The sequence below is a fragment of the Calliphora vicina genome, chromosome 2, assembly GCF_958450345.1.
Source record: "Calliphora vicina chromosome 2, idCalVici1.1, whole genome shotgun sequence".
Taxonomy (NCBI): Eukaryota; Metazoa; Arthropoda; class Insecta; order Diptera; family Calliphoridae; genus Calliphora; species Calliphora vicina.
The window spans coordinates 139,877,112-139,903,940 of NC_088781.1; the positions used below are offsets into that span (position 1 = coordinate 139,877,112).

The 26,829-nt window shown below is 28.0% G+C and overlaps 1 protein-coding gene across 1 annotated transcript in view; it reads right to left on the minus strand.

The window, feature by feature from the left end:
• Window positions 1-24,195: 24,195 nt before the first annotated feature.
• Window positions 24,196-26,829, minus strand: part of numb (NUMB endocytic adaptor protein) — a 34,572-nt gene continuing 31,938 nt past the window's right edge. Inside the window, exon 4 of the mRNA XM_065502233.1 lies at window positions 24,196-26,829. Coding sequence (XP_065358305.1) covers window positions 25,435-26,829 — 1,395 coding nt within the window. The 3' untranslated portion in view covers window positions 24,196-25,434.

Sequence of the window (26,829 nt, forward strand, 5' to 3'; positions counted from 1 at the left end):
GACGGAAATACACTTTAGCACGATTGTGATTGACACACTGATGAACCGGAAATGAAATTTCACAAGCAACTGGAAAATAAATACAGCAACAGCAGTAGCAGTAGCAGCAGCATTAATAAAAATAGAAAATAAAATTTGTTAGTATGTATTTAAAAGGAAATATAAAATTGCAGTTGCAAGAAATTAAATTATAAATATGATTTTATTTAAATTTAAAGGTCTTAGGGGAAACATTTGCTAAAAAAAATTATTTTATTTTGCTAAAAACGTTAATATTATTTAAATTGGAGCATAATTTTTAAAGAAAATTAAGTTTATACAGCCAAGGTTAAAGAGAATGCAAAACATTTGCATTTTCTCTAGAACAGTCGCGAATCCAGGTCAACCATTTGGGGGGAAACAAATTAAAATTTGTTCTACATTTTTTCTTTGTATTCCTTTTTTTATATGAAAACTTTTCGGTTTTTTTTTGGGTCCACGCCTGCTCTATATGATTCATCAGTGTGAATCAAAAATAGTTTTTTATCGAAACTACTAGTAATTACATATTATGCTTTAGTTAGTGATATGAATCGATAAAAGATTCATATCACTAACTAAAGCAGTTTTTGCAAAAATATATTTTTTGATGAAAAATACCTGCGATCGCAAATTAAAGTCCCTTTCTCTATTCGTTTTTTTTTTACATAAAAACTGCAAGTGATTCATGAAAATTACAAGAACATATTTTCTCGATTAGATCACAATTTTAGTTTTTTATATAAATAATTATATTTTCTTTATGAAAAATACAAGTGATCGCAGTTTAAGGACGATCATTTGTATTTTTCCTCTATTACAAGACAATTTTTAGTTTTTATACCCTACACCACCATAGTGGGGTGCGTATAATGCGTTTGTGCAGATGTTTGTAACGCCCAAAAATATTGGTCTAACACCCACCTTAAAGTATACCGATCGACTTAGAATCACTTTCTGAGTCGATTAAACGATGTCCGTCCGTCCGTCTGGTTGGCTGGCTGTCCATGTAAACCTTGTGCGCAGAGTACAGGTCGCATTTTTGAAGATATTTCGATCAAATTTGGTACATATTACTTTTTCGGCACAAGGACCAAGCCTATTGAAACTGGCTGAAATCGGCCCATTATTTCACCTAGCCCCCATACAAATGTCCTTCCGAAATTGGACTTTATCAGTCATAAATGTTTAATTTATAAATGTATCTCCACAAATTGCACTTCAAATAAGTTTTATATATACAAAATTAATGTCACCAAATTTTGTTACGATCGGTCCATAATTAGTCATAGCTCCCATATAGACCCGCTTCCGAAAATCACTTTAACGTGCATAAATCGCTTAAAAATGTTGTTATACTCACAAAATTCAACATAATAAACTTTCATATACTTTCATAAATGACACGACCTAATTTCATGGTGATCGGTCCATAATTGGTCATAGCCCCCATATAAGGCCCACTTCCGAAAATCACTCAAAAATATAAATTATTGAAATTTTAAAAGAAAAATGTTTTTGCTCTTTTACTTAGTGTAGGGTATTATATGGTCGGGCTTGACCGACCATACTTTCTTGCTTGTTTTTTTGTAATTTTGATGAATAAAATAGGAAGTGATCTCAAATTATAGACCTTTTCTCGATAAGTTTAATATTTTAAAAATTATAGACAATTTAATTTTTTCACACAAAAAACTAATTTTTGTTGAAAATATTGATTTTTACTAAAAAAAAAATATAAGTGATCAGTGATCACATATTTTCTTTCTTCTCTCGGTGGCACCACTATTTAAGGAAATACAACAATTTTATTTTTCTGTAAGAAAAATAATTTTTTTAATGCTTGACGATCACCTGTTCTTCTCCACTATTTTAAAGAATTTTTGTCTATTTTTCATTAATAAATATTTTTTTATGAAAAATACAAATGATCTTAGATCATAATCTATTTCTCGTTTAGATAAATATATTATTTTTTTCACAAAAAATCTATTTGATTTGAAAAAATCAATTTTTACTGAAAAATATTAATGATTACAGATTTACGCTTTTTGCTTTATTGATCCACTATTTAAGGAGTTACTGTTATTTTTAATATTTGGAATAAAAATAAATTTTTGATAAACAATTCAGTTTTTACTAAAAAATATTTAGTGATCAATGATCACAGATTTTCGTACTTTTGTTAATGAAAAAATGGATATTTACTAAAAAAAAATATATAAGTGATCGTTCTTTTCTTGTTTGAACCACTATTTAAGGAATTACAACAAATTTTATGTTTCTCTTATAAAACTCAATTTCTGATGATATTTTCACGTAAAAATCAATATTTGTTTAAAGGATCTTTGATCATTTTCTTAATAGATTCGCAATTTAAATACTACAAACAATTTTTTTATAAAATAAACTTATGCCTGATAAAAACAATACATGTTACCAGAGATTAATATTTGTCTCTCAATTGGGCCACTATTTATAGAATCGCAGATCATAAAAAATGAAAAAAAACAAAAAAATTATGAAAATATTAACTGAAATTTAAAATACATATGATCTCAGCTTTACATCCTTTTTTCATATGGACCACTATTTAAGGAATAACAGCAAATTTAAGCATTCTAGTGATCGCAGATTATCGTACTTTTCTCGATCTAACACTATTTAAAGATCTACAAAACAATGTTTTTTATAAAGAATTGTACCATTTGTTATAGAATTTTTGTTTGTTTTACTGATCAATACTGTGATCTCATTTTATGATGATCTTATCAATTAGAACATTACTATACAATACTATAATTACTTTTAATAAAATAATTAAATAGAAATATTTTTTATGAAAATAACAATATTTTCTCAAATATATCACTATTTAAGGTGTTACAGGCAAATTTAAATTTCTATTTAAAGATATTTTTATAAAGTTTTCTATATGTTTTTATAAAAAAATTAATTTTTGATAAGAAATTTAATTGATCTCAAATGATCAAAATATCGATAAGCGATCTTTTCTCAATTATAGATTTTAATTAAAAATACAAATGCTTACTGATTATGGTGGTTTTATCATCCCTATTTATATAGAAAACTTTTTTTATAAACATAAAAAAATTTAATGAGATATTTAAATTTTCTCGATAGGACCTCCATTTAATGATTTAAATTCACACATGAACATGCATTTTATTGTTGGTTTTTCTTAAACTGTATGAAAACAACAACAACAATTGTAGCTACAACAACAAACTAAGCAAATGCAACAATACTAGAATTATTTTGTGAACATACATATATCTTTCGAAGTTGTCTCACATTTTGGCCCATAACTCTTTTTGTACTAAAACAATTCTAATGATTTTCAATACCAATCTTCTTAGGTCAGTGATAACCTTTTTGAGTGAATCTTATAGATTTCATTTATTTATTTTCGAAGTGAACGTGTTTTAAACATACATACATTTATACTGGAATATCCAAATTAACGATGAATATCATTACGATCTAGATCTCAGTACTTTTAAATTCAGTTTTATTAAAGCTTAGATTCTGGGCTATAACTTTACAAACTGTCTAAAATGTTGGAAGTTAATTACATACATATTTATTACAATTCTTTATTCACCTATTTAATGAATTATTGCAAACATAGTTTTCTGCGAATATTTTGTTTTTTATTTTTTTGGAAACTTTAAAACTGTATTGGAAATTAATGATACAAATTTATGTTTTCTGAAAAAAACCTTAGTTTATTTGATTTTTTATCTTTCGCTGCTTTTGTCTACCCCCATTTAAATCATAAAAAAGCGTTTTATTTTCCAAAAATTTCTCAGAAAACAGCAATAAAATAAAATTTTATTTGGAAAAATAAAACAATTTTACAGTATGTTTTGTTATGCGATAAACACATAAATAACAAACTACAATATAAACAAATGGTTTGTAAAAAACCAAAAAACCGACAGAGAAACTAAACTAAAAAAAAAACGTAAAATTGTGGAAAACTTTAAACAACAATTTGCCATTAGAATGTCATAAAAACAACAACAACATATCATATGTACATATGAACATATGTAAAATATTCGAAAAATACATACATATTTACATGGAAACATACATACATATGAATATGTTTACATGACTGCATATGTATGTATCTGTGTTAACTGTTGTTGTAGCATATCAAATATTACTGTTGGTTTGTTTACCTTTTCCAAAACAGTCGAATAATGATGTTCAATATTGTGACAGTTGTTTTTATCTGTCTCTCCGTCTCTTACTATTTCTGCACTTTTCTTGCAGCCAAGCATGCTCCTACATGATTTTACCTTATTCACCTGTGTTTCAACCTTTATGCACACAATTTAATTGCAGGTATGTGTAAATATATATGTATAGCGTAAATGTTTTGATTTAATATTTTACAAAAACTGCATAAAATCTATATAGTTAATTAATTTGTATGTGTTTGTGTGTGTGTTTTTAATTATAATAACGACCTTGTGTTGTTTTGTTTACAAGCATTTTTGGTAAATAATTTTATGAATATTATTTACATTTTCACTTTGTGGAAAATTGCTCATTTGCTCAAGTTTGCCTAAAGGACATTAAGTATATTAAAGATTAATTAAATTTGTTTTAAGGGACACAAGGCAAAAGTATTTAAGGAAATTAAGTAATAATAATTCGTCCACAAATACAATTAATAGAAATTAATATTTATTATCAGCTGCAAATCAATGGTGGATGATATTGTTTATTAATTTATACACAAAATTTTCTATGAAATTTCATGAAAATTTAAAATTTTAAATATTACGGTGCGTATGATTAATATTTATTTATTGGATATATTTAGTTTTGACATAATTTTCTTAAGAAAATTCGTTAATGGTAATAAAATTCATACATTATTGAAAAGCTAAGACTTCGGGCTCAAAGACTAATTAAATAATTGGTGCTAAAATTTCGTTAAAATTGGAAAATGATTAAGTAACAAAATTTTTTAATTTTTCAAATATCCTAAAATTAGAAAACCTTCTCAGAAACTTTTAATTCTATTAAGGAAATATCATTGTTTTCAAAAACATTGTTTAAATGTGCTTTTTATTAAATTGTTTAAGTAATATTGCACTGTTCCAATGAAATTTCATGAAAATTTAAAATGTAGATTACGGTGCGTATGATTAATATTTATTTATGGGTTTATTTAGTTTTAAAAAAATGTTCTTAAGAAAATTTCCTATTGTTAATCAAATTCATACATTATCGGAAAGCTAAGACTTCGGGCTCTAAGACTAATTGAAAAATTAGTTCTAAAATTTAGTTAAAATTGGAAAATTTTTAAGTAATTAATTTTTTTTTACATCCGAATTTTTAATTTTATTACAGAAATATCTTTGTTAAGAAAGCATTGTTTAAATATACTTTGCCCTGTTAAAAATAATATTGCCCTTTTTTCAATGAAATTTCATGAAAATAAAACTTTTATATTACAGAGCGTATGATTAATATTTCAAGACATCACTGCAAAGGTGGTGAAACCCTCTATTTTTGTTAGTTGCTGCTCTATTTCAATGAAATTTCATGAAAATTGGAATGTTATATTACCTTGCATATGATTAATATTTATTAATTGATTGATTCACTCAAATTTAACAAAAGATTTTTAAGAAATTTTCGCATAGTAAATAAAATTCTTACGTTTTTGAAAAGCTAGGCTTTGGGCTCTAATAATAATAAAAAAAAGTTCTAAAATTGCCTTAAAATCAAGAAAATTTTAAAGCAATTTATATTTTTAATTTTTCAAATACCCTAAAATTTTTTAAACTTCACACAAATTTGTAATTATATTACGAAAAGACCATTGTTTTAAAAAAACATTGTTAAAATAAGCTTATAATTAACTGTTTAAAAAATGTTCTCCTGTTTTACGGAGAGTACATGAAAATTAAAAAATGTATATTACGGTGCGTATGATTAATATTTATTTATGTGTTTCCTTAGTTTTAACAAAAATTTCTTAAGAAAATTTCATATAGTTAATAAAATTCATAAATTTTTGAAAAGCTAAGACTTCATGCTTTAATATTAATGGGAAAAGTAGTTCTAAAATTTGCTTCAAATTAAGAAAATTGTAAAGCGATTAAATTTTTTAATTTTTCAAATATGCTATAATTTGTGATACTCCTCAGAAAATTGTAGTTTTATAACGAAATATTTTTGTTTTAAATAACATTGCTTGAATAAGCTTATTATTAAACTGTTTAAAGAATTTTGTCCTGTTTCAAAGATATTACATGAAAATTAAAAATTTATATTACGGTGCGTATGATTAATATTTATTTATGGGTTTGTTTAGTTTTAACAAAAAATTTCTTAAGAAAATTTCGTATAGTTAATAAAATTTATACAGTTTTGAAAAGCTAAAACTTTTGGCTCTAAGACTAATTAAAAATGAAGTTCTAAAATTTTCTTAAAATTGAGAAAATTTTAAAGCAATTTATTTTTTTAATTTCTCAAAAGGCCTAAAATTGGTAAAACTTTTTCAAAATTTGTGGATTTACTACGAAAATATATTTGTTTTAAATAATATTGTTTAAATATGCGTATTATTAAAATGTTTATAGAATTTTGTGCTGTTTCAAAGACATTACATGAAAATTAAAAAGTTATATTACGGTGCGTATGATTAATATTTATTTATGGGTTTGTTTGGTTTTAAAAATTTTCTTAAGAAACTTTCATATAGTTAATAAAATTCAGACATTTTTGAAAAGCTAAGACTTCATGCTTAAATATTAATGGAAAAAGTAGATCTAAAATTTGCTTCAAATTAAGAAAATTGTAAAGCAATTAAATTTTTAAATTTTTCAAATCCCTAAAATTTGTAAAACTTCTCAGAAATTTGTAGTTTTATTACGAAAATATGTTTGTTTTAAAAACATTGTGTAAATATGCTTATTATTAAACTGTTTAAAGTATTTTGTCGTATATAAAAATTAAAAAATTATATTACGGTGCGTATGATTAATATTAATTTATGGTTTAATTTAGTTTTAACAAAATTTTCTTAAGAAAATTTCAAAATTTTCTTAAGAAAATTTCATATAGTTTATAAAATTTATACATTTTTGAGAAGCTAACACTTCAAATTAATAAAATTTTAAAGCAAATAAATTCTTGATTTTTTCAAAGACTTTAAATTTTGTAAAACTTCTTTTAACGAGGCCTGGTTATGCGTTAACTAATAGTTATACTATCGGTTAAAATTTTATTATCAGACTTCGTGTTACTGGGGATAAGGAAATTCGATCTTAATGACAGTATTGATAAATTTATATATTTTCTTTAAATTATTTAACATTTTCTTTTTCCAGCAAAACTGTCTTTGCAAAAATAAACAAAATATTGAAAAATACTATTGATTTCTATCATATACACACAATAATACTTTTAAATCTTTAACCAGAATTCTTCATAAACCACAAAAATATTTTTATAGAATAAAGATTTAAAAGACAAAGACTAGAAGCAGAGTAATACATTTTAAATTCCTTTGAAGAATAGTATGTATCTATGTATTTTAAAAATTTATTTATACACTAAAGTAAGCAAGTAAGTATTTATGTATTTGTTTGTCTGACTTAATGTTTGTCTATGTTTTTTAATAGAAAATGCATTTCAATTATTTTAAAGTAACTTTCTCCATTTACAAAACCACAACAGCAACAACACCCACACTTTCCTTTCAATCCCAAATCCCCAGCTGAAAATAAAAACACAACTCAGTGCAAAAACAAGTATCATTATTTTTCATTATATTTCAGCTAAAGAAACACAGCAAAAACATTGAATAGAAAAATAAAACTAAAAAAAAAGAAAACACCAGCAGATCGACTACCGGATTTCTTTTTCTATAGCCTTGATGTCTTACCTGGCTGGCAGCAACTTCTCTTGCAACACTGATATGCAGGATAAGGTAAAGGAATAATAAAAAAAAATAGGAATAAGTAGTAGTAGGTGGCAGTTTTTATTTTCGAGATTTATACTTCCACTACCAAAAGCTTCATCAGCAAAATAGTATTTGAAAAAATAGAAAATAAAAGTAAAGTTTCAATTACAAACAGTTTTTTTTCTATTATTTTTTTGAACAAAATCTAAAATGTTTCTTTTTCTCTGCTGGCTTTAGTTGTTATTCATAAGGAAATAACAAAAATTAGTAGTAGCAGGGATACAACAAAAAAAAACTGTTTGAATTTATAACAAAACAAAAGACAACAAAAATATCCGTAATAACATCAAGTTTTTATTTATTTTATTTTTCTATTTATTATTTTTAAATAAAAAGAGACACAAAAATAACTTGAATTTTTTGCTGGCTTTTTTTAAGTTTTATTTAAAAAGAAGAAACACTTTTATATAATAAAATAATTACAAGCAATAAATGAGAAGGATGGAAGTTATTTTAGGTGAACAACGATCAAGTTTTAGGCTACATTCCAAAATCGGAGGATATGCAAATGACATACGAATCAAAATATAAATAATATCGAATAAATAACAAATAATCTCTATATTTTAGGCTTTGAAACAGTTTGGAAATAAGGTAATCCAACGAATCGTGATCTGTACAGAATTATCTTTCTGAAACCGTAAACAATCCAAAAATCGTTTGAAAAATTAAAAAGGAAAAGGGTTTCAAAATAATATTGAATTTCGAATATTTTTATCTTTCTAATATTCAATTAAAAGATATTCAATCTGTAATATAATTAATATTTTTGAGAAATATTACAATAAAAGCCAATTTTAACTTAAAATATATCCATATTTACTTATATATGAGTTTTTATCTTCGTAAAATACCGTCAATCTATTCGCAGGTATGACCAAAAAAACTCAATTTTAAAATGTTTAAAAATTTTGTTAATCAAATTTACGAATTTTTTGGTCATCACATTGGGGTTTATTGTGAATATAATAGGTAATAATAATATGAAGAAAGTATGTCAATACTTCCTAAAGTTTTTAAATACCTACGATTTAAGAAATTTTTGGAATTGTTTTCTTAAAATTCTTTGTTTTTAAATTTTAAAAATTATTTTTTTAAATTTAAAATTTTTTTTTTAAATTTAAAAAAAAAAAAAAATCGGATTAAAAAATATTTTTTCCGATTTTGACCCCTTGTAGGTCCAACTTACTATGTATGGTCTTATATACGTCGTTGCAAATGTCTTTGAAATATCTATCATTAGATATCCATATCGTCTATGTTAATGACTTAGTAATCCATTTGTGGACCGATTTTCAAGATTTTAAATAGCAAACTTCTCGAAAGCATGTCTGACAGAATTATTGAAGATTTGGATCCCGAAGATATCAGGGGTCTTCAGAAAATTGATTTCAACAGAAAGACGGACAGACAGACAGACAGACGGACATGGCTTAATCGACTCCGCTATTTATAAGGATCCAGAATATATATACTTTATAGGGTCGCAAATGAAAAATGTAAAAATTACAAACGGAATGAAAAAGTACATTTTTAAAAAAGTACATTTTTAAAAAAAGTACCGTTTTAAAAAATAAATATCTTTTAAAAAAAGTACCTTTTTAAAAAAAAGTACATTTTTAAAAAAAATACCTATTAAAAAAAAGTACCTTCTTAAAAAAAGTACCTTTTTAAAAAAAGTACCTTTTAAAAAAGTACCCTTCAAAAAAAAGTAACTTTTAAAAAAAAGTACCTTTTTAAAAAACAGTACTTTTTAAAAAAAATTTACTTTTTTAAAAAAAAGTACCTTTTTAAAAAAAAGTATCTTTTTAAAAAAGTACCTTTTCAAAAAAAGTACCTTTTTAAAAAAAAGTACCTTTTCAAAACAAGTACCTTTTTAAAAAAAGTACCTTTTAAAAAAAAGTACCCTTTTAAAAAAGTACTCTTTTAAAAAAAGTACCTTTTTAAAAAAAGTACCTTTTTAAAAAAAGTACCTTTTTAAAAAAAGTACCTTTTTAAAAAAAGTACCTTTTTAAAAAAAGTACCTTTTAAAAAAGTACCTTTTAAAAAAAGTACCTTTTTAAAAAAGTACTCTTTTAAAAAAAGTACCTTTTAAAAAAAGTACCCTTTTAAAAAATGTACCTATTTAAAAAAAGTACCTTTTTAAAAAAGTACCCTTTTAAAAAAAGTACATTTTCAAAAAAAGTACCTTTTTAAAAAAAGTACATTTTCAAAAAAAGTAACTTTTTGAACAAAAGTACCTTAATAAAAATTATTTTTATATTGGGTGTATGCTTTACAAAATTCTGATTTTTTTCAAATTGTTTGCAATTTAAATTTATTGGCCAGTGTTACCTATGACCTATTCCCATCTTACTGGCAACATATGGATTCTGAGGCAAAAGAACTGCTCATGTTTTGAGGCCAAGAACGAATCAAGCCAATATCGGATACTCTGTGTCAAAGTGAAGCATATTCCAGAGAGAGATTTCTGAATCGATCGAAACAAATAGTAGTCGGATGGGCCATAGACTGGATTATAAAGCGGGTGAGGCAAAACTTCCCAACCACTTCTTTCTAAATAGTTTTTAACAGCTATTGCAACACATGACCTAGCGTTGTCATGATGGAATATTACGGTTTCATGTCTGGCCGGAAATTCTGGATGTTTTTCGGCCAATGCTCGCCAATATTCTAAATAAAAAGTAAATTTTTAAAGAAAATTGCATTTAAATAAATTTCTTACCTATTTCATCATTTCTTTTTATTAATATTAAGCCGGTCTATTGTATTTCCGGCGCAATTTATACAAACAAGATTTAATAATTTTTGTTTGTACATTTTACAAGTTAACACAAGTTTATATTGTCTTAATAACAACCAAGGAAAAAAACACTAAAAGTTAAACAAATAATATAAAAAAAACTGAAGCAAAAATTGCAATTACAAAAAAACATTAAAGTAAATATTTATAAAATTCCTTAGAGTAACCTCTACAACAACCGGCAAATGATTGTCAATAAAAATTCAAAATCATAACTAACTCTTTATTTAAGCCAGAGTTCACAGGAAGGTTTGACAATAAAAATATACGTATATGTGAGTGAGTGACTGAGTGATTATTGTAACAATTTGTAGAGAGGAAATTACAGGCCAAACAGGGCCAGCAAACAGCACAGTTGGCTAAAAGCCAAATCCCTCCCCCCTCCACACAGTCCAACTAAATACATTTAGAGTCAGTTTTTTTTCACAACCCTATAAAATAGAGAAAAGGTAAACTGAAAAGTAAGTATGTCTTGGGGAATTATAACAATTGTTGGGTAAATTTCCGTTGGCAGCAGCATCAACAACATCATACTCTTTATACTCAGTTTGCAAGCAGTTATAGTCATCACATCACTGGGAACACAACCTACTACAACCTACAAGGCATCACATCACATGTCGTTTACTAATTTAATACAATTCATAGTGTCTGCTGCCTGCCAGCCCAGCCAAGTCCGCCTGGCTTGATGTGACAGCAATAATTTAACAAATAAATAAACGGAAATGAATTCAATCAGTGTTATGGCAGGCTCTAGGTTGGCCTCTTACCAAAATAAGGCAACCAGTAGAAAAGAAACAAGAACCATAAAAACTTTAACACACATAAACAGGGGCACCAGCTCATTTAAAGGCAGTTTTAAGAAAAAATACATCGAAATGTTTAACAATTTACTCCAGTTTAAGCAAACCCCCTAGCAAACTGTTTGACGTATGAGTGATTTTTATTATAATTATATCACTCATACATTATTAAGAAGTTGTAGTTATTTCTTTATAAATGTATTTATATTTCATATCATTTGTAATAAATCTAATTATTACCATTATTATTTATCTTGCTGACATCATTATTTAATATTCAAAATTCAAAACAATTTTGAATAGCAAACTTTTTGTTTAATCTCTCCAGCATTTAAGTTTGCAAACACCACAGCCACCACTAACTATTAGCTAAATGACCTTTTGCCAACAACACTTTCAAAGATATTTCATGATGATTTCTAATAACTTTGGCCAAGTTAAAAGTTTAAAATAAATGTCTAGTTTTTATTCTTAAGTGGAGATAAAACTGTAATAAAATATTTATTTTATGATGATAAGTATTTTATAAAGAAAATTAGATTTTATTTACAGTATCTTTTGTTGTTTGTTTGTCTTTAATTTAAGATGATTTAATTGTAGAAATTTAATAGTTTAAAGAGAATTATTAAGAAATTTTTAGTTTGATTTGATTTGATGGAGCATAATAAATGATAGTATTTATAAAACATTTAAACTAAAGGGTATTTCAAAATTTAAATTTTTCGTCATTTGTGTAGTAAAGTGTAAAGCCAACAAAAAAAAAAAAATTTTTGACAGCTGACACTTTATGATTAGTAAAAAAGTTCTGGGAGATTGGATCAATTCGTGATGCTAAACACACTGGAGGTCCATGTGTCTTCCAACCAATAGCCAATGACGGGACTAAGAGAGAGGAAGAAAAAGAGGAAAATCTTTCCAATCTCCTATTTCATAAACAAAATCAAACCCTTCACCAAATTATACTTTACAATAAAAATTTTAAATATTTTTAGTAAACAAAATTATTTTTTTTTTTTTAATTTTCCTGTCCTTATTTTTTCCTTATATCTCAGCCATTTCTAGGCCGATTTTCTCGATATAAAATAGCAATCGAACCAGGACTATAGCGGCTATATTGACGTATGAATCATTAGGGTGGCATTTAATAAACGAAAGTTGGATTTTGGCCATTCTCACCCCCCAGTTTGGTGAACATTAGTAAAAAAAATCGTCATGAAAAAATTTTAGGTAAATCGGTCTGATGTTTTGAGATGCATTTACAAGGGGAAAAAATGCATTTTTTTTTCCAGTTTTTGTAAAAATTTTGCCATTAAAAAATTACTTTAGCAATTTAATTTAAAAGAATACAAATGTGTACGTAATTGTCGTTCTAATGAGACATAAAAACAGAAATTGGTCAAAAAATGTTAAAGTTATTAAAAATTCGCCAGGCCATTAACGTGTCTCAGGCAACTAGAACAAGAAATGTAGGAATAAAATTAACATATTTTGATAAATATTAAAATAAAAACTCATTTTTACTTAAAAGATATCCATTTGTCTTCGTAGGATACCATTAACATATTCGCAGGTATGACCAAAAAAATAAAATTTGTTAAAGGCTTTTCCAAATCTCCATTTTCAAATTTTTAAAAATTTTGTTAAACAAATTTCAGAATTTTTTGATCATCACATGGGGATTTATTTACAACATAACAGGGAATAAAAATGTGAAAAAATTATGTGAATACCTCCTATAGTTTTTCCGTACCAGCGATATAAATTTTTCGATTTTCGAGAAAAACTAATTTTTTAGGCATTTTTCGGCAAATTAGCTCTATTTCCTTACTGTTATGAATTTTAAGTAAAACCTATTCAGAATATTATATTCCAGATAATTCTAAATATACTCTGAAAGTTTTACTAAAATTGGAAAACGTTAAACCTTAAATCGTGTAGGTCAAATGTCAAATTTTTCAATATTTGGAATTTCTAAATTAAAGATATAGAAATGTTATTTATTTTTGGGCCGATTTTGATGAAACTTAAGAAAAATATACCATAAGCTCTAGGGTTTTTAATACCAACACACGAATGGAAATTAACCCTGAATGGCACTTGGGGTTAAAATTACCATAAACTTTTAAAATCATAATTTTTTTATGGTTTTAGAATTTTGGTGTCTTTTTAACCCCAAGTGCTATATAGGGTTAATTTTAATGTGTCTGTTGTTTTTCTTTCTTTCGCTTATAATGCGAGTATTCACGTGAATTAAATATGGGGAACCGTAGAAGAATTTCATTGAAAGAAAAAGTAAAAAATTTAGATGAATGAATGAAATATGGAATTACAAAATTCTCAACATTTTGAAGAAAATAAAAACAAACATTTTATCGTTTCCTGTAAATAATCTTCACAGAAATTAAGTGGAATCTAGAATCTTCAAAATTTGTTTTTTTTTTAAAGTTTATCCCTGAGTTTAATTTTCTACAAGTTGAATCATTTTCAGAATCGAAATCCCTTACAATGAAGGCTTTATTAATCGTGGATAATGCACCAAGCCAGCCTCCAGAACAACAATTAGTAAAAAATACTAAAGATATACAAATTTGGACGATATTCATTCCTCCTAATGTCACACAGCTCGTCCAACCTAGGGATCAAAACGCCATACGTTTAGTTAAATTCCAATACAGAAAAAGTGGTCCAAAATTAAAAAAAAAAAAAATCTCGATATTACGAATTTTTGAGTTTAACGAATGGGCCTGACAACATATCGTTCGTTATACCGGGATTTGCCTGTACTAGGCTTTGTGTTATATTTTATCAAATTACTACTTTTTGGGGATTTCAGATAAACTATGTAAAATAATAATTAGAATATTTTGGAGATACTCGTTATAATGAGCCAAGTTAAATATGTGTTGTTTGGTCCACACCAATATTGTAAAGAAATATTATTTTTAAGAAAAATATTCAATAATAATTTTACACATTTTGGACAGCAGCTAAAAAAAAGGTCCACGAGAAAAATTAATTCATAAACTTCGAAAAAGACACTTCTTAGATGCAGTAGTATAAGGAAATAAACGAAGAAATTATTTCAACAAAACACACACAAAACCGCTTTCAAATGGGAACTCAGCAAACAAAAATCATGCATCTTATTTTGAAACAATAACCCATTTATTTTCCATTTCCTTAAATTATTTCACTTTTCTCAGAATCCTTTTTATATCCTCAAACACTTAAATACTGTTCTAAAAAAAGTCATGTTCAACAACCACTAAATTAGTTCTAAAAATTTAAAGGTTTATGTCTAAGCTAAACAAGTATTCCCATAAGAACAGTTGGATTCCATTTCGCGGGAATTTTCCAACAGCTTCCAATAAATTTCCATAAATTGGAATATTCCAATTAGAAATTGTGTGGCTAAAGACTCAGACAACAAAGGCACATGTGTATGCCACATGTTGTTAATGCAGATTGCTTTAATTTCTACCAATAATTGTTTACATAATTTTCTAATAATTTTCATATTAAACTATAGGCAAAAAGCATGAAATCATATTTTGTTAATATTTAACAGATTTAGTTGCTTAATTTAATAAAGTAATAATAGTTCAATATTACAAATTTTGCACTTTTCTTTTAATTTAACACAACTTTATTTAACAATTTAAATCAGCAGTCGGTAATAATGTGTTCTCAAAAACTGCCTTAGCTAGATAACAAGGTTTGTGTACTCACTAACCAGTATTGCCAGTAGTAAAATATATGTGTTAAACAATATTGCCAGTAGAGAAAAATGTCGTTAACTTGAAACTAGTAATACCAAATGCATAAATTAGTTATGCATATATTTATGGTTTATATATGTACATATATTTGACAAAATATTGTAATAAATTATATTTAATGACATATTAAAGCCATTACTTAACAGATTTCTGATTTTTATTCAGAATATATTGAAAACTTCTAAACATTTATCTGCAAAAATGATGAGAGAAATCAGAAAATGCTTAAAAAAGGTCAAGCTCACTACAATGCTGTGGAAAAAATATTACAAAACAATTAGATTCAGCTAATTTCCTGTAAATCCTGTATTATGTATCCCTTGATGGATTAACGAAAAAGAATTGGTAGTCATGAAAGTGCAGAAAATTGTGTCTACTTTTCAAACATTTTTAATGATTAAAAAAAATCATTGAATTCTAATCGAAATTGAATGAAAATGTTATTTCTTAATTTGATTGTGTTTTGTTATACCCTTCATCATGAGTGGCTAGGGTATATATAAGGTTGTCATTCCGTTTTTAATTTCTACATTTTTCATTTGCGACCCGAAATTTGTATATTCTGGATCGATATAGATAGCGGATTCGATATACGCATGTCCGTCTGTATGTTGAAATCAACTTTCCGTAGCCCCCAAATATTTAAATTTTTTTAAAAAATTTTGGGAAATTGATTTTTTCTGGAAGATTTCAACCCAAATATTATAAAAATACCAAAATATAAATTTGTAAAAAAATCGAAAAAGTACCCTTTATTCTGCGGCTCCTCATAACTTATATACAGGATTTGAAATCGTGGAAATCGGCCCACAAATGGTTGAGATATAAATTAAAAAACAGGACAATCTCAATTTTTTATCTAGTAATCCAGATACTAAGTCATTAATATAGGCAATATGAATATCCAATAATAGATATTTCGAAGAGCTTTCTAACGACTTATATAATGCGATTGTTGGACCTATAATGGGTCAAAATCGGGAAAAATATTTTTAACCCGAATTTTTTTCACCAAACAAATTTAAAAAAAAATTTTGTCCAATAAAATTGTTTTCAATAATAAATTAAAAACAAAATTTTAAAAATTAAAAAAAAATAAAATTTTTTTTACCTAAAAATATTTAAAATTTTTGTAAGTATCATTTGGTGAAGGGTATGTAATATTAGGCACATCCGATTATAGCTCTGCTCTCTCTGACTTTATTGTTTCTAATCTAAGCCTGTTTAAATTAAAGACAAATTGAATTTTTCAAAATTGATTCGAATTTAGAATTCTCAAAGGAATGAATTCAATACGATACGAACAACAATTTAATTTGGTTTTCAAATTTAATTAAATTTAATTTTTTATGAAAAAAACGCTCAAAACTTATTTGTTTCAAATAGGTGAAGTACAATCAAACCACTTTTTATTTTCAAAATGGTATTGAATTTATATTTTCGTGTTTTTATCAAACTTTAAATAAATTTCTTTATCAAAAATAAAGAAATTATGAAAAACATTGGCAAAATAAAACCGAATTTACAAATTTAAACTGAATCTGAAGAATATGAATCATTGGCATTTAATAAATTAATTAAAAAATATCATTACGAAAACTAGATTTTTGTTTTAAACAAATTTAAGGGAATTTTAAGAAAATAAAATAAAAACCATCGGAATACTAACTATGGAATTGAACCCATTCCAAATGGGTGACTGGAATGTACGTTTCAATTTCTGTACGTTTCAAAATGTAACTGGCCAAAGTACATTTTTTGAACGCTGTTCCGAATATGGAGAAAGTCCTTTTTAGTGCATTTCTGATCAGGATAATAATTTGGTCATAAAATAAAACAACTTTTATTTATAATTTCAATTTAAATAAATTAATTTATTTATTTTTCTTTAATATATTTTATTTAATTAGATTAGTTTTCATTAAATATTTCTTGTTTTTATATATAATTATAGTTTTTAACTCATAATTTCAATTATAGACAATAGAAAATCATTGCAATGATTTTTCTGATAGTCTGAGGAAACAAACCTTCGTTTTTTTTTATTTTCATTTGAAATAAAATTTATTTAAAATACATAAAATATGTTTGTTTGTTGAAAATATGAAATGATATATTGTTGTTTTTGTTTTTGTTTGCATTTAATTATTTATTAAATGTTTGTTATATTTCTTTACTAATCACAGAATTTTATTAACTAATACATAAGCACAGATCAATGTTGTTTAAATGTGTAGGTGAGTGAATGAGTAAATGTATGTAGGTATTCATTATATTGATGTATAATTTAAATTGATTGATGTAGACTTGTTTTGATTCATTTATATAATATAATATAATTAAAAGTTAATTTAATTAGTTTATTTCTTTTTTTGGTTTATAACTATAAATAATATATGTAAGTGTTTATTTGTATGAATATGAATATATGTATGGCCATATAAGTAACAGTTTTATTAATTTTAAATTTTTTCATTAAACTGTTATTTTTATTTGCTTTTCTTTGTTGTTGGTTGTTGTTTTAAGTAATTTGTTGTTTAAATTTCAATAAGTTTAATTAATTAATTTCTTAGATTGTACATTGTGCATTTATATATTAATTAATGTAAGTATTTATGTATATTTATATATGTATATTTCTTTTCTTTTTTCTTTTATTTAATAAAACATTTATCCAGTGCATTGTATAAGTAGAATAATTTAATATTTGTTTTTTTAATTTTTAATATTTAATATTTATATCATAAAAATTGTTTTCCAAAAAAAAAGTTATTTAATATATATAATTTGTTTTCATAAATTTTATATTTTATAAAGTAGTGAATACAGTTTTAGTAAAGTTATTTTGTTGTTCAGTGTAAATATTTATTATGTTGATGTAAATAGTTTATAAAATGTTTATTAATCGATTAATATGTATGTATTGCAATTTCAAGTAAACGAAACCATGAATATCAAAAAATCATAACAAAATTCATTGATTTAATGTTAAAATATATAGATAATTCACAAGATATTGTAATTCAAAATAATTTTTTCTGTAAGTTATGAAATCGAATGGATTTTATTGTATAAAATGATTCTATTTAAATGAATATTGAATGATTTTTATAAAATCAGTTGTGATTATAATAATGGCCTTTTTTTATAGTAATAAAACGACAAAAGTTTGCAACTGATTGTCCAGAAAACTAGTATTATTCATACAGAATTATTATATTTCAAAACGTTTCGTTTTATATAATGAGCCCATAAGTTGCTATGAATTTAAATGGAAGCAATTTATCTTTAGTTTAGAAAGACATACAAAATTAAATCTGAACATAAATGCGCAAAAGAAATCCTTATATTGGATTACTAACGATTAAAGTCCCTGGCCTAACAATACTTCAATAATCTATAATAATAATCTACTGCTACAATAGAAATATTAGATAGAGGATCTTTGTAACCTAAAAGTATACAACTGTTTTTTATATAACTTTTTCGTTTGCTATATTGTCTTACAGTCGCAAAGCAGATATGGGTTGATTAGTAATTGTCGCGTCATTGTCAATATTTCTCAAGGGCAATCAGGATATTTTTTATACCCTTCACCTTCGTGAGAAGGGTATATATAAGTTTGTCATTCCGTTTGTAATTTCTACATTTTTCATTTCCGACCCTATAAAGTATATATATTCTGGATCCTTATAGATAGCGGAGTCGATTAAGCCATGTCCGTCTGTCTGTCTGTTGAAATCAATTTTCTGAAGACCCCAAATATCTTCGGGATCCAAATCTACAATAATTCTGTCAGACATGCTTTCGAGAAGAATAACGGAGATATGAGCAAAAAACCGGGACAACCTCGATTTTTGACCTATTTTTGATCTATATCTGGATTACTAAGTCATTAATATAGACAATATGGATATCTAATGATAGATATTTCAAAGTCCATTGCAACGATGTAGATACGATCGGCTATAGTAAGTTGGACCTACAATGGGTCAAAATCGGGAAAAATATTTTTTAACCCGAATTTTTTTTTTCTTCAAAAAATTTTATTTGTCATACATTTTTTTTCAAAAAAAAAAATTAAAAAATAATTAAAAAAAAATTTTTTAAAAAATTTGGAAAAAGCTTTTTTTAAAAAAAAATTTTGAAAAACAATTACAAAAAAAATTAAATTTTGTTTACCTAAAAATATTTAAAAAAATTTATTTTAAAGTATAATTTTGGTGAAGGGTATATAAGATTCGGCACAGCCGAATATAGCTCTCTTACTTGTTTTCATTATTTTTTTGCCGTCGAAAATTTTGCATAACGTAATTGGGAGATCATTAAAAGGCATTGATACTGGATGAGTACCATTTATTAAGAGCTTCAGCTTCCTATATGAATCTACGTGGGATAACATGGTAATTTGTGAGTCATTATACCAATGAACTTTAAGTACCTGGAGCCATATGTTCTCAAGTCTGGAAACAAATAGTAATCGATAAATGCCAAAAACTTAAAACTATTTAAATAAGACAATATTTAATATAAGACAATAATATACTGAATGTCATCAGTTGTCCCACTTAACTTTCAATCGTTCTCAGTTCTCTCACGATATAAGTATACAGTTAACGGAATTTGTATTTTTCCTAGAAAACAACGGGCTTGCTGCCACACCGATCAATGAAATGTGATGGGCTAGATCTTCTTTAAACACAAACTGCGAAGAATCACAGAATCATAGACGGGAATCGAACCCGCAGTATTCTGACTGATTGTCCAGAAAACTATCATCAGCACATCGATAGACTAGACGATTCACTAAGCTATTGAAAAGAGTTCTAGATCCAACATACTTATGACAGTTGTTATTATTGTTTTCATAGCATAAGCCTTATAATTTTCTAATCCGGGGATTATGCATCGTGCTATTACTATTAAGTTACTACATAAATCAATTAGACGAAGTTAAGTAAGGCTGACTGGATAGTTGATAGGAAGTCATGAGTAATCAGGGTACTCATGACACGCTTTCAACTGCTTTCAAGCTTTGCATATATTGGGGAATACACGGTCGGTACGGGAATAGTAGCCATCGCTCCATAGCGATCTCAGTTGCACCACAGCTACTTTTGTTTTCCGCTACAGTATTCTCTGTGTCTTTTATAGGCGGTGGAATACATTCATATGACATATAATGGCATTCAGGCGGTCTCATGCCTTATAAATGGCGGTCGATACCTCAGATTTATCTTTCAGCATATCGCTACCTTAATATAGAAACCTAACTCAATTTTTTCCAAAATTTGGTTTTTGCATACTTCGATAGATAATCCTGTAATACTACATCATTAATAAAATAAAATGTCACAACATTAAATTGGTTGAAGACCTTCATAAAAACCAGTGATAAAAAAAATCGAAACTACAGAACTTTAAGTTTTATTACGTTGTTTCTTTCTCCTGTAAAGTAAGGACAATGTTAGTTAGGGCCTTTCTATATTAAGGAAGCGATATGTTCCTTCAGAAATATATGTCTTAAAAAAATTGAAACTGCATGTTAATTTCTGCGGTACCGGCATTTGCGAAAGTATGTTTTGAAATAAATAGTGCACAAAGATTTAGCTTTTTATGGTCCCTAACGGTATTGCGACAGATACTGCTCATGAGACATTGAATGACCAACTTGTCTACAACAATTTTTTGTTTTGCATATAGATTCTAGAAATCCAAATCCCATTAACAGCCAATTTGAAATTAAATGGTAGCAATTTAACAACTACTCTATAGAAAACACACATGAATGATTTGAAACTACTGAGTTATAATTATTGGGTGTATGACTTAAAAATGCGGAATTTTTTAAAATTTTTAGCTTTTATTTTGAACCATTTGTACGCTATAAATTTATTCAAAGTATTTGCCACTGTTTGGATTCTGAGCCAAAAGAGCTGCTCATATTCTGAGTCCAAGATCGAATCAAGTCAATATTGGATACTTAATTTCAAAGTGAAGCGTATCCCAGAGATAGCCTTCTGCATCGATCGAAACAAAGAGTACTCGGAGGTATTGCAACATGTGACCCAACGTTATCATGATGGAATGTTACGGTTTCATGTCTAGTCGCATATTCTTTTTTTTTTCGTCCAAAGCTCGCTTCAAACGAATCAATTGCATTCGATACAGGTTGCTTGTGATGGGCTGGCCAAATTTCAGCAGCTCATATAGATGGGACCCTTTTACTCTCACCAAATACAGAGCATCACCTTATCGCCATGGATATTTGACTTTGCCGTCTGTTCGGCTGATAGACCGGGCTTCACACACGATCTCTTACGCTTCTGTTTATCGGAATGGATCCATTTTTCATCGTAATCATAATTATTCGGTGCATAACTGATTTTTTTTTATAGTGTTCAAGCATAATTTCAGACATGCAAAATCAAGGTCTCTCTTTAATTCGTATGGTATCCATTTTCACTGCTTTTGGATGAATTTTGCTGCTCGCAAACGTTTTGAAATTGCTGCGTGATTAACTTCATGAAATAATGCCGCCAATTTTTGGTCTTCAAACTTTTTTTGCTGGCCTGGCCGATCTTTGTCTTCCGTGTCAAAATCAAGACTTCTGAACCTACCACTCGCACGTTGAAAACGATGGAACACAATCACCATAAGCTTCGGTGGGCTTCAGTGGCACTTTTTTGAAATTAAAGAAGTAAAGCAAAACTTCTAGCATATGATGATTTTTTGGCACAAAACTCTATAATTTAGAGGCCAAAAAAATCTTTGTTGTTTACAATATAATGTTCAATAACTAAGTAAGAATAATTGATAGATATGTACCCTTCAAAACGACTTATAAGTTATTAAAACCCAAAGACCATATTCAAACGATACACCATCTATTGTAAATACCGAATTTTTAAGCCATACATCCAATATATACAACTTTAGCTTTCTCTTAATAATCTATTTATATATATAAAAATTAAATGGTCCATGTATGTAATGGCATCATTGGCTGATTTTTTTTTTATTCGATTCGAAATTTTCAGGAAATGGTTTGTAAAGAAAAAAAAATCAAAAATTCCGGGTAAAACTCTGATTTTTTTGAGTCCAGTCAACTGTAATAAATAAGCTCCCTAAAGTATGCAATACAAATTAAGATATTTTATTTGCAATGAAATAAGAACAGTCAGGTGTATGTGGGTTGGAGAAACTTGAAAAACTAACATTAGTAAATGCTACCGGGAGAAGCTGGGACGGTAAACTAGTGTTATATAAATATTAAGAACAAATACTGAACTGAATTTATAAAACTTAAGTGAAGTCATCAAAATATGTTGATTCATAAATAATAATAAGTGTTACTGCCATAGATAAGTACACATAGGTCGGAAAGTCTTCTGTCAAATACCTAACTCTGTTGTCATAAACCTAAATAAAGGGAATGTGTTAATTAAAAAAAAAAACGCTGGAATAACAAAAACAATACTCGTATGTGTGATGAATTTGAGTAATTTTTTTGTTTGAGTAGAGCTTATATAAATACACGTAGATGTGATACTCTCCTGTCAAAGACCTAACTCTGTTGTGAAAAACCTAAGTGGTTGGAATTTGTTAGTACTAGAAACTATCCCAGCAGTTAAGCAAGTAGTCAATGTATCCCTTAAAGACAGTAATTGTCACAAATGTCTTATCACTTGGCTGACTCCAATTTATATATTTTGATTATTTGACAATTGGTTACTTTATACATCCCAAGTAATCTAGCGTGAAGACAATTGGCACTTAAGTGTCTCTAAGTAATCTGAAGTGTTGTCACTTTAAACGTTTGGTGAGTAATTCGTACAAACTGGTTTTTTACAAATTGTGTTAATATAATTCTCATACAGTTTATTTTTATTTTTGCTTAAGTATACTGATATTGCATGTAACATAGCATGAAGTCAATAGTCACTTTAGTGTCTCTTAGTAACCTATGGTGAAGTCACTTCAAACTTTTTTTTGTACTGCAGTTTATTTTACCCACCAGAAGCGTTGACTACCTTCGATCAGCTATCCGATAGTCACATTTTAATCAAAAGGGTCAATTGACCCCCTGCTTAGGACATGCACGTGTTAAAATAACTAGTCAAGTAGCTGATCAAGTAACCAGTTACAAAGCTAGCAAGGTAACTGACGCTATGTAACCAGTTTGTGAATCCAATGCGTTGCCTACTTTGGACCAGCTATTAGACAGTCCCATTGTAATCAAAAAGATACAATTGACCCCCTGCCTAGGACATCTTTCTTGACTAGTCACGTGGCTATTGAAGAAACTAGCTCCCACCCTAAATGATGGGTAAAATCACTAGGTACTGTCTCCTATAACTCCTATAAAAATTTTGACAAGATGAAAGTTGTAAGCAAACTCGTTTGAGTTTTTTTATAGTTTCGCTCTAAATAAAATATTTTCAAATAACACCCAAATTCATCAAGATAATCTAATTCATAAAGGTAAACTACATTCACTAGATCTAAAATCAAATAAAAATTTTGAATTTTCAAAACGATTTAAGGAGTAGAAAAAATTCAATTTGTTTTAAAATAAAATCAATAAAATTTGGTTTTAAATTTTTATAATATTTTTAATAAATTTTCATAACTTTATAACCTATATATTCAAAAAGCAACTTTCGAAACATAAAAAAGCCTTAATTTTAATAGTGCACTGAGTTCAAATCTTCTTCAGGTGATTTAAAAAATCAAAATCGTTAAATTAAAATAAAATCACTGTACCCAATTAAGTTTCTTTATCAATAATTTGTTTTATTTTATTTATTTATTTTATAATATAATAATAAATTTCTTAAATTTCATTTGTTTGTTTTTTTGCAATGTAATTAATTTAACATAATAAAAGTCTAAATAAAAAAAAAAACAAAAAAAAAATATATAGATGTATAAGTAATTAAAAGTAAATAATTAAATTTATAAAATTAATTTAATATAATACATTTTGTACAAATTAATCAATTGATAGATTGTTAAATACAGACACAATTATTTATTTTATTTTATTTAATTTAATTTATTTAATTATTAAGTTAAAAATTAAAGAAGGCGTTTGTTTGTTGGCTAAATTTGAAATTAATCAAGACTTGAGAGATTGAGAGTTCAATTGAGTGTTTTAAAACTATAATTATTTTATATGTTTTAATGAATTAAGCAATTAATACATATAGATATGAATGAATGTTGAATATATAGATAAAAACACATAGATCGGTAACTCTGCTGTTAAAGACCTAACTCAATTGTCAAAAATCTAAGTGGATTTAGTAAGAGATGATTCTGAGTAATTTTTTTTGTTTGAGTTTTTTTCTAGCTTCCACTCTATGTGTATTTCTCTATGGTTGTATACATTTAATAATAATTCTTGCTGTTGCTGCTTAGCTTAAGTGGGGTCTGTTCTAAAACAAATTTCTTATAGAAATTTGCATGTCTTTCCTTTACGATCAAATCTCTTTTTAATTTCTAACAAATTTAGGATTTTAGTTGAATTTTATTTGAGTTTTTTTTTATATTTTAAATATTTTTATTAAAGATTAATTTAAAAATTAAATAATAGATATTTAAAAGAAAATGTAAAAGTAAAACAGTTTCTTTTATGTATTTGTTTGTAATTGTAAATGTATATGTAGAAATGTTTTTTCTTTTTTGTTGTTTTTTAAATGTGTATATGTAAGTAACATCAATTTAGCGATTAATTAAGTAACAAGATTGCCAGCCATTATTGTAATGTTGTTATCGTTTCTTTAAGCGGCTTTTCAGTTTTTTTTTTTTGTTTTTTAGTATAACAACTCCCACAACTTTTGCAAGGTGGTGGTGGCAGTTATAATTTTTCAATTCTTTCAACGCTTAACAAAAATTTAGTTTTTAAAGTGGCCGTGTCCAACACTTCACTTCACTTCCCCCATCAGCATGCTTCCCATTAGTCTAGTCTACTTTAGTGTCTAATTAAATATTTTGTGTGCGCGCTCCTTCTTAGAGCTGCACTTGGAATGATTGCGCTGGGGCTTTAGGTGGCGATATAAAGGGATTAGTACTGTGTAGCGGTGCTGTTGTGTTGCCTACGGCTGCCGTTGGAGTGGTAACACCAGCCACTGCAGCTCCTGTTGGCACTGGCAACTCGGGTGACAAGGGTTTCGTGACACCAGCCACCCATTCGGCATCGAAGGGATCATTGGTGCCGGGCACAGAGCTCATCGATTGTGTGCGTCCAGAGTTGACCAGTTGAGGAGCTCGCTTGAGGGCCGCCGGTGAGGTGCTTTTCACCACCTGACCCAACCATTGATCGGCTTTCGGCAGTGTGGCTTCCTTGAGTGTTAGCTTTTCGTTACTCGTTGGAAGTGTTGGTGTATTACTAGGTGTCTGAGGAGGTGTTTTGAGTATTGCCGGCGACACAGTGGCAATACGTGGCGTGACTTGGGCCGTGGGTGTCACCACACCATAACTACTGATGCTGGTGGGTGAGGAGATTACTTTCTGATAGTGCTTTTCCGCAGCTATAATATTCTGATTAATGCTCAAGTTATTATTGAAATTGAGATCATCGGTGGCACCATTTTCAGAGGCCGCCAGCATTGCATCGGTTTGCGACAGCAAGGTCAGGCCCTGACTGAGCTCTTGACACAGCTGACTGACAGTTTCGGCCGTGGCCAAGCCACCATTCTCCATCTCCATGCCAGCTCTAGCGGGCGACACTTCGGGTATGGGTGACACACTGCGATTGGGTGTGTTCAAAGCCAAAGCATTGCCGGAGGCAGCGGCCATGAAGGCCTTTTGACGCTCAGCATTGGACGGAAGATCATTAATGCGCAACGACATCTGGCGCTTAAAAGGTGACTGACTACCAATTGTGCTAAAGGCCCGGAAGGAGCCCTGGCGCTCCAGCATGGAAGCTGTAGCATGAGGCCGTTCAATGGCGAAGGGGTTAAAGGGTTTCGGCTGGGGCGTAATGGCAGCCGAGGGCGTATCAATGCCCCGCTCGTTGTTGGCAAAACGTTCGGTCATTGTCTGCTGGCGGAAGGAGCCCGTGCGTGTGAATGTATTATTCTTGGTATCGAAAGTCATAGTCACACCGCACTCCTTGTCACGCCTTTGTTTGCGCTCCAAACACACCGCAAAGGCACAACCCACCGCATGCGACAAACGCTCTCCCGAATCTTTGCAAGCCAAAAATCCATGACACATCCAGCGACGTGTAGTGCCATCGCGACAAATGTAACTAAAACCACGTTCATGATTACGATCTGGCGCACAGAAGCTGACCTTTTCTATGGTCTGATCCACAATCAGGCCCTTAGTCTCATCATCTACCACGCGTAAACCATCACCGCTAACATGTAGCAGACCACGCACCGGACGACGACGAGAGTT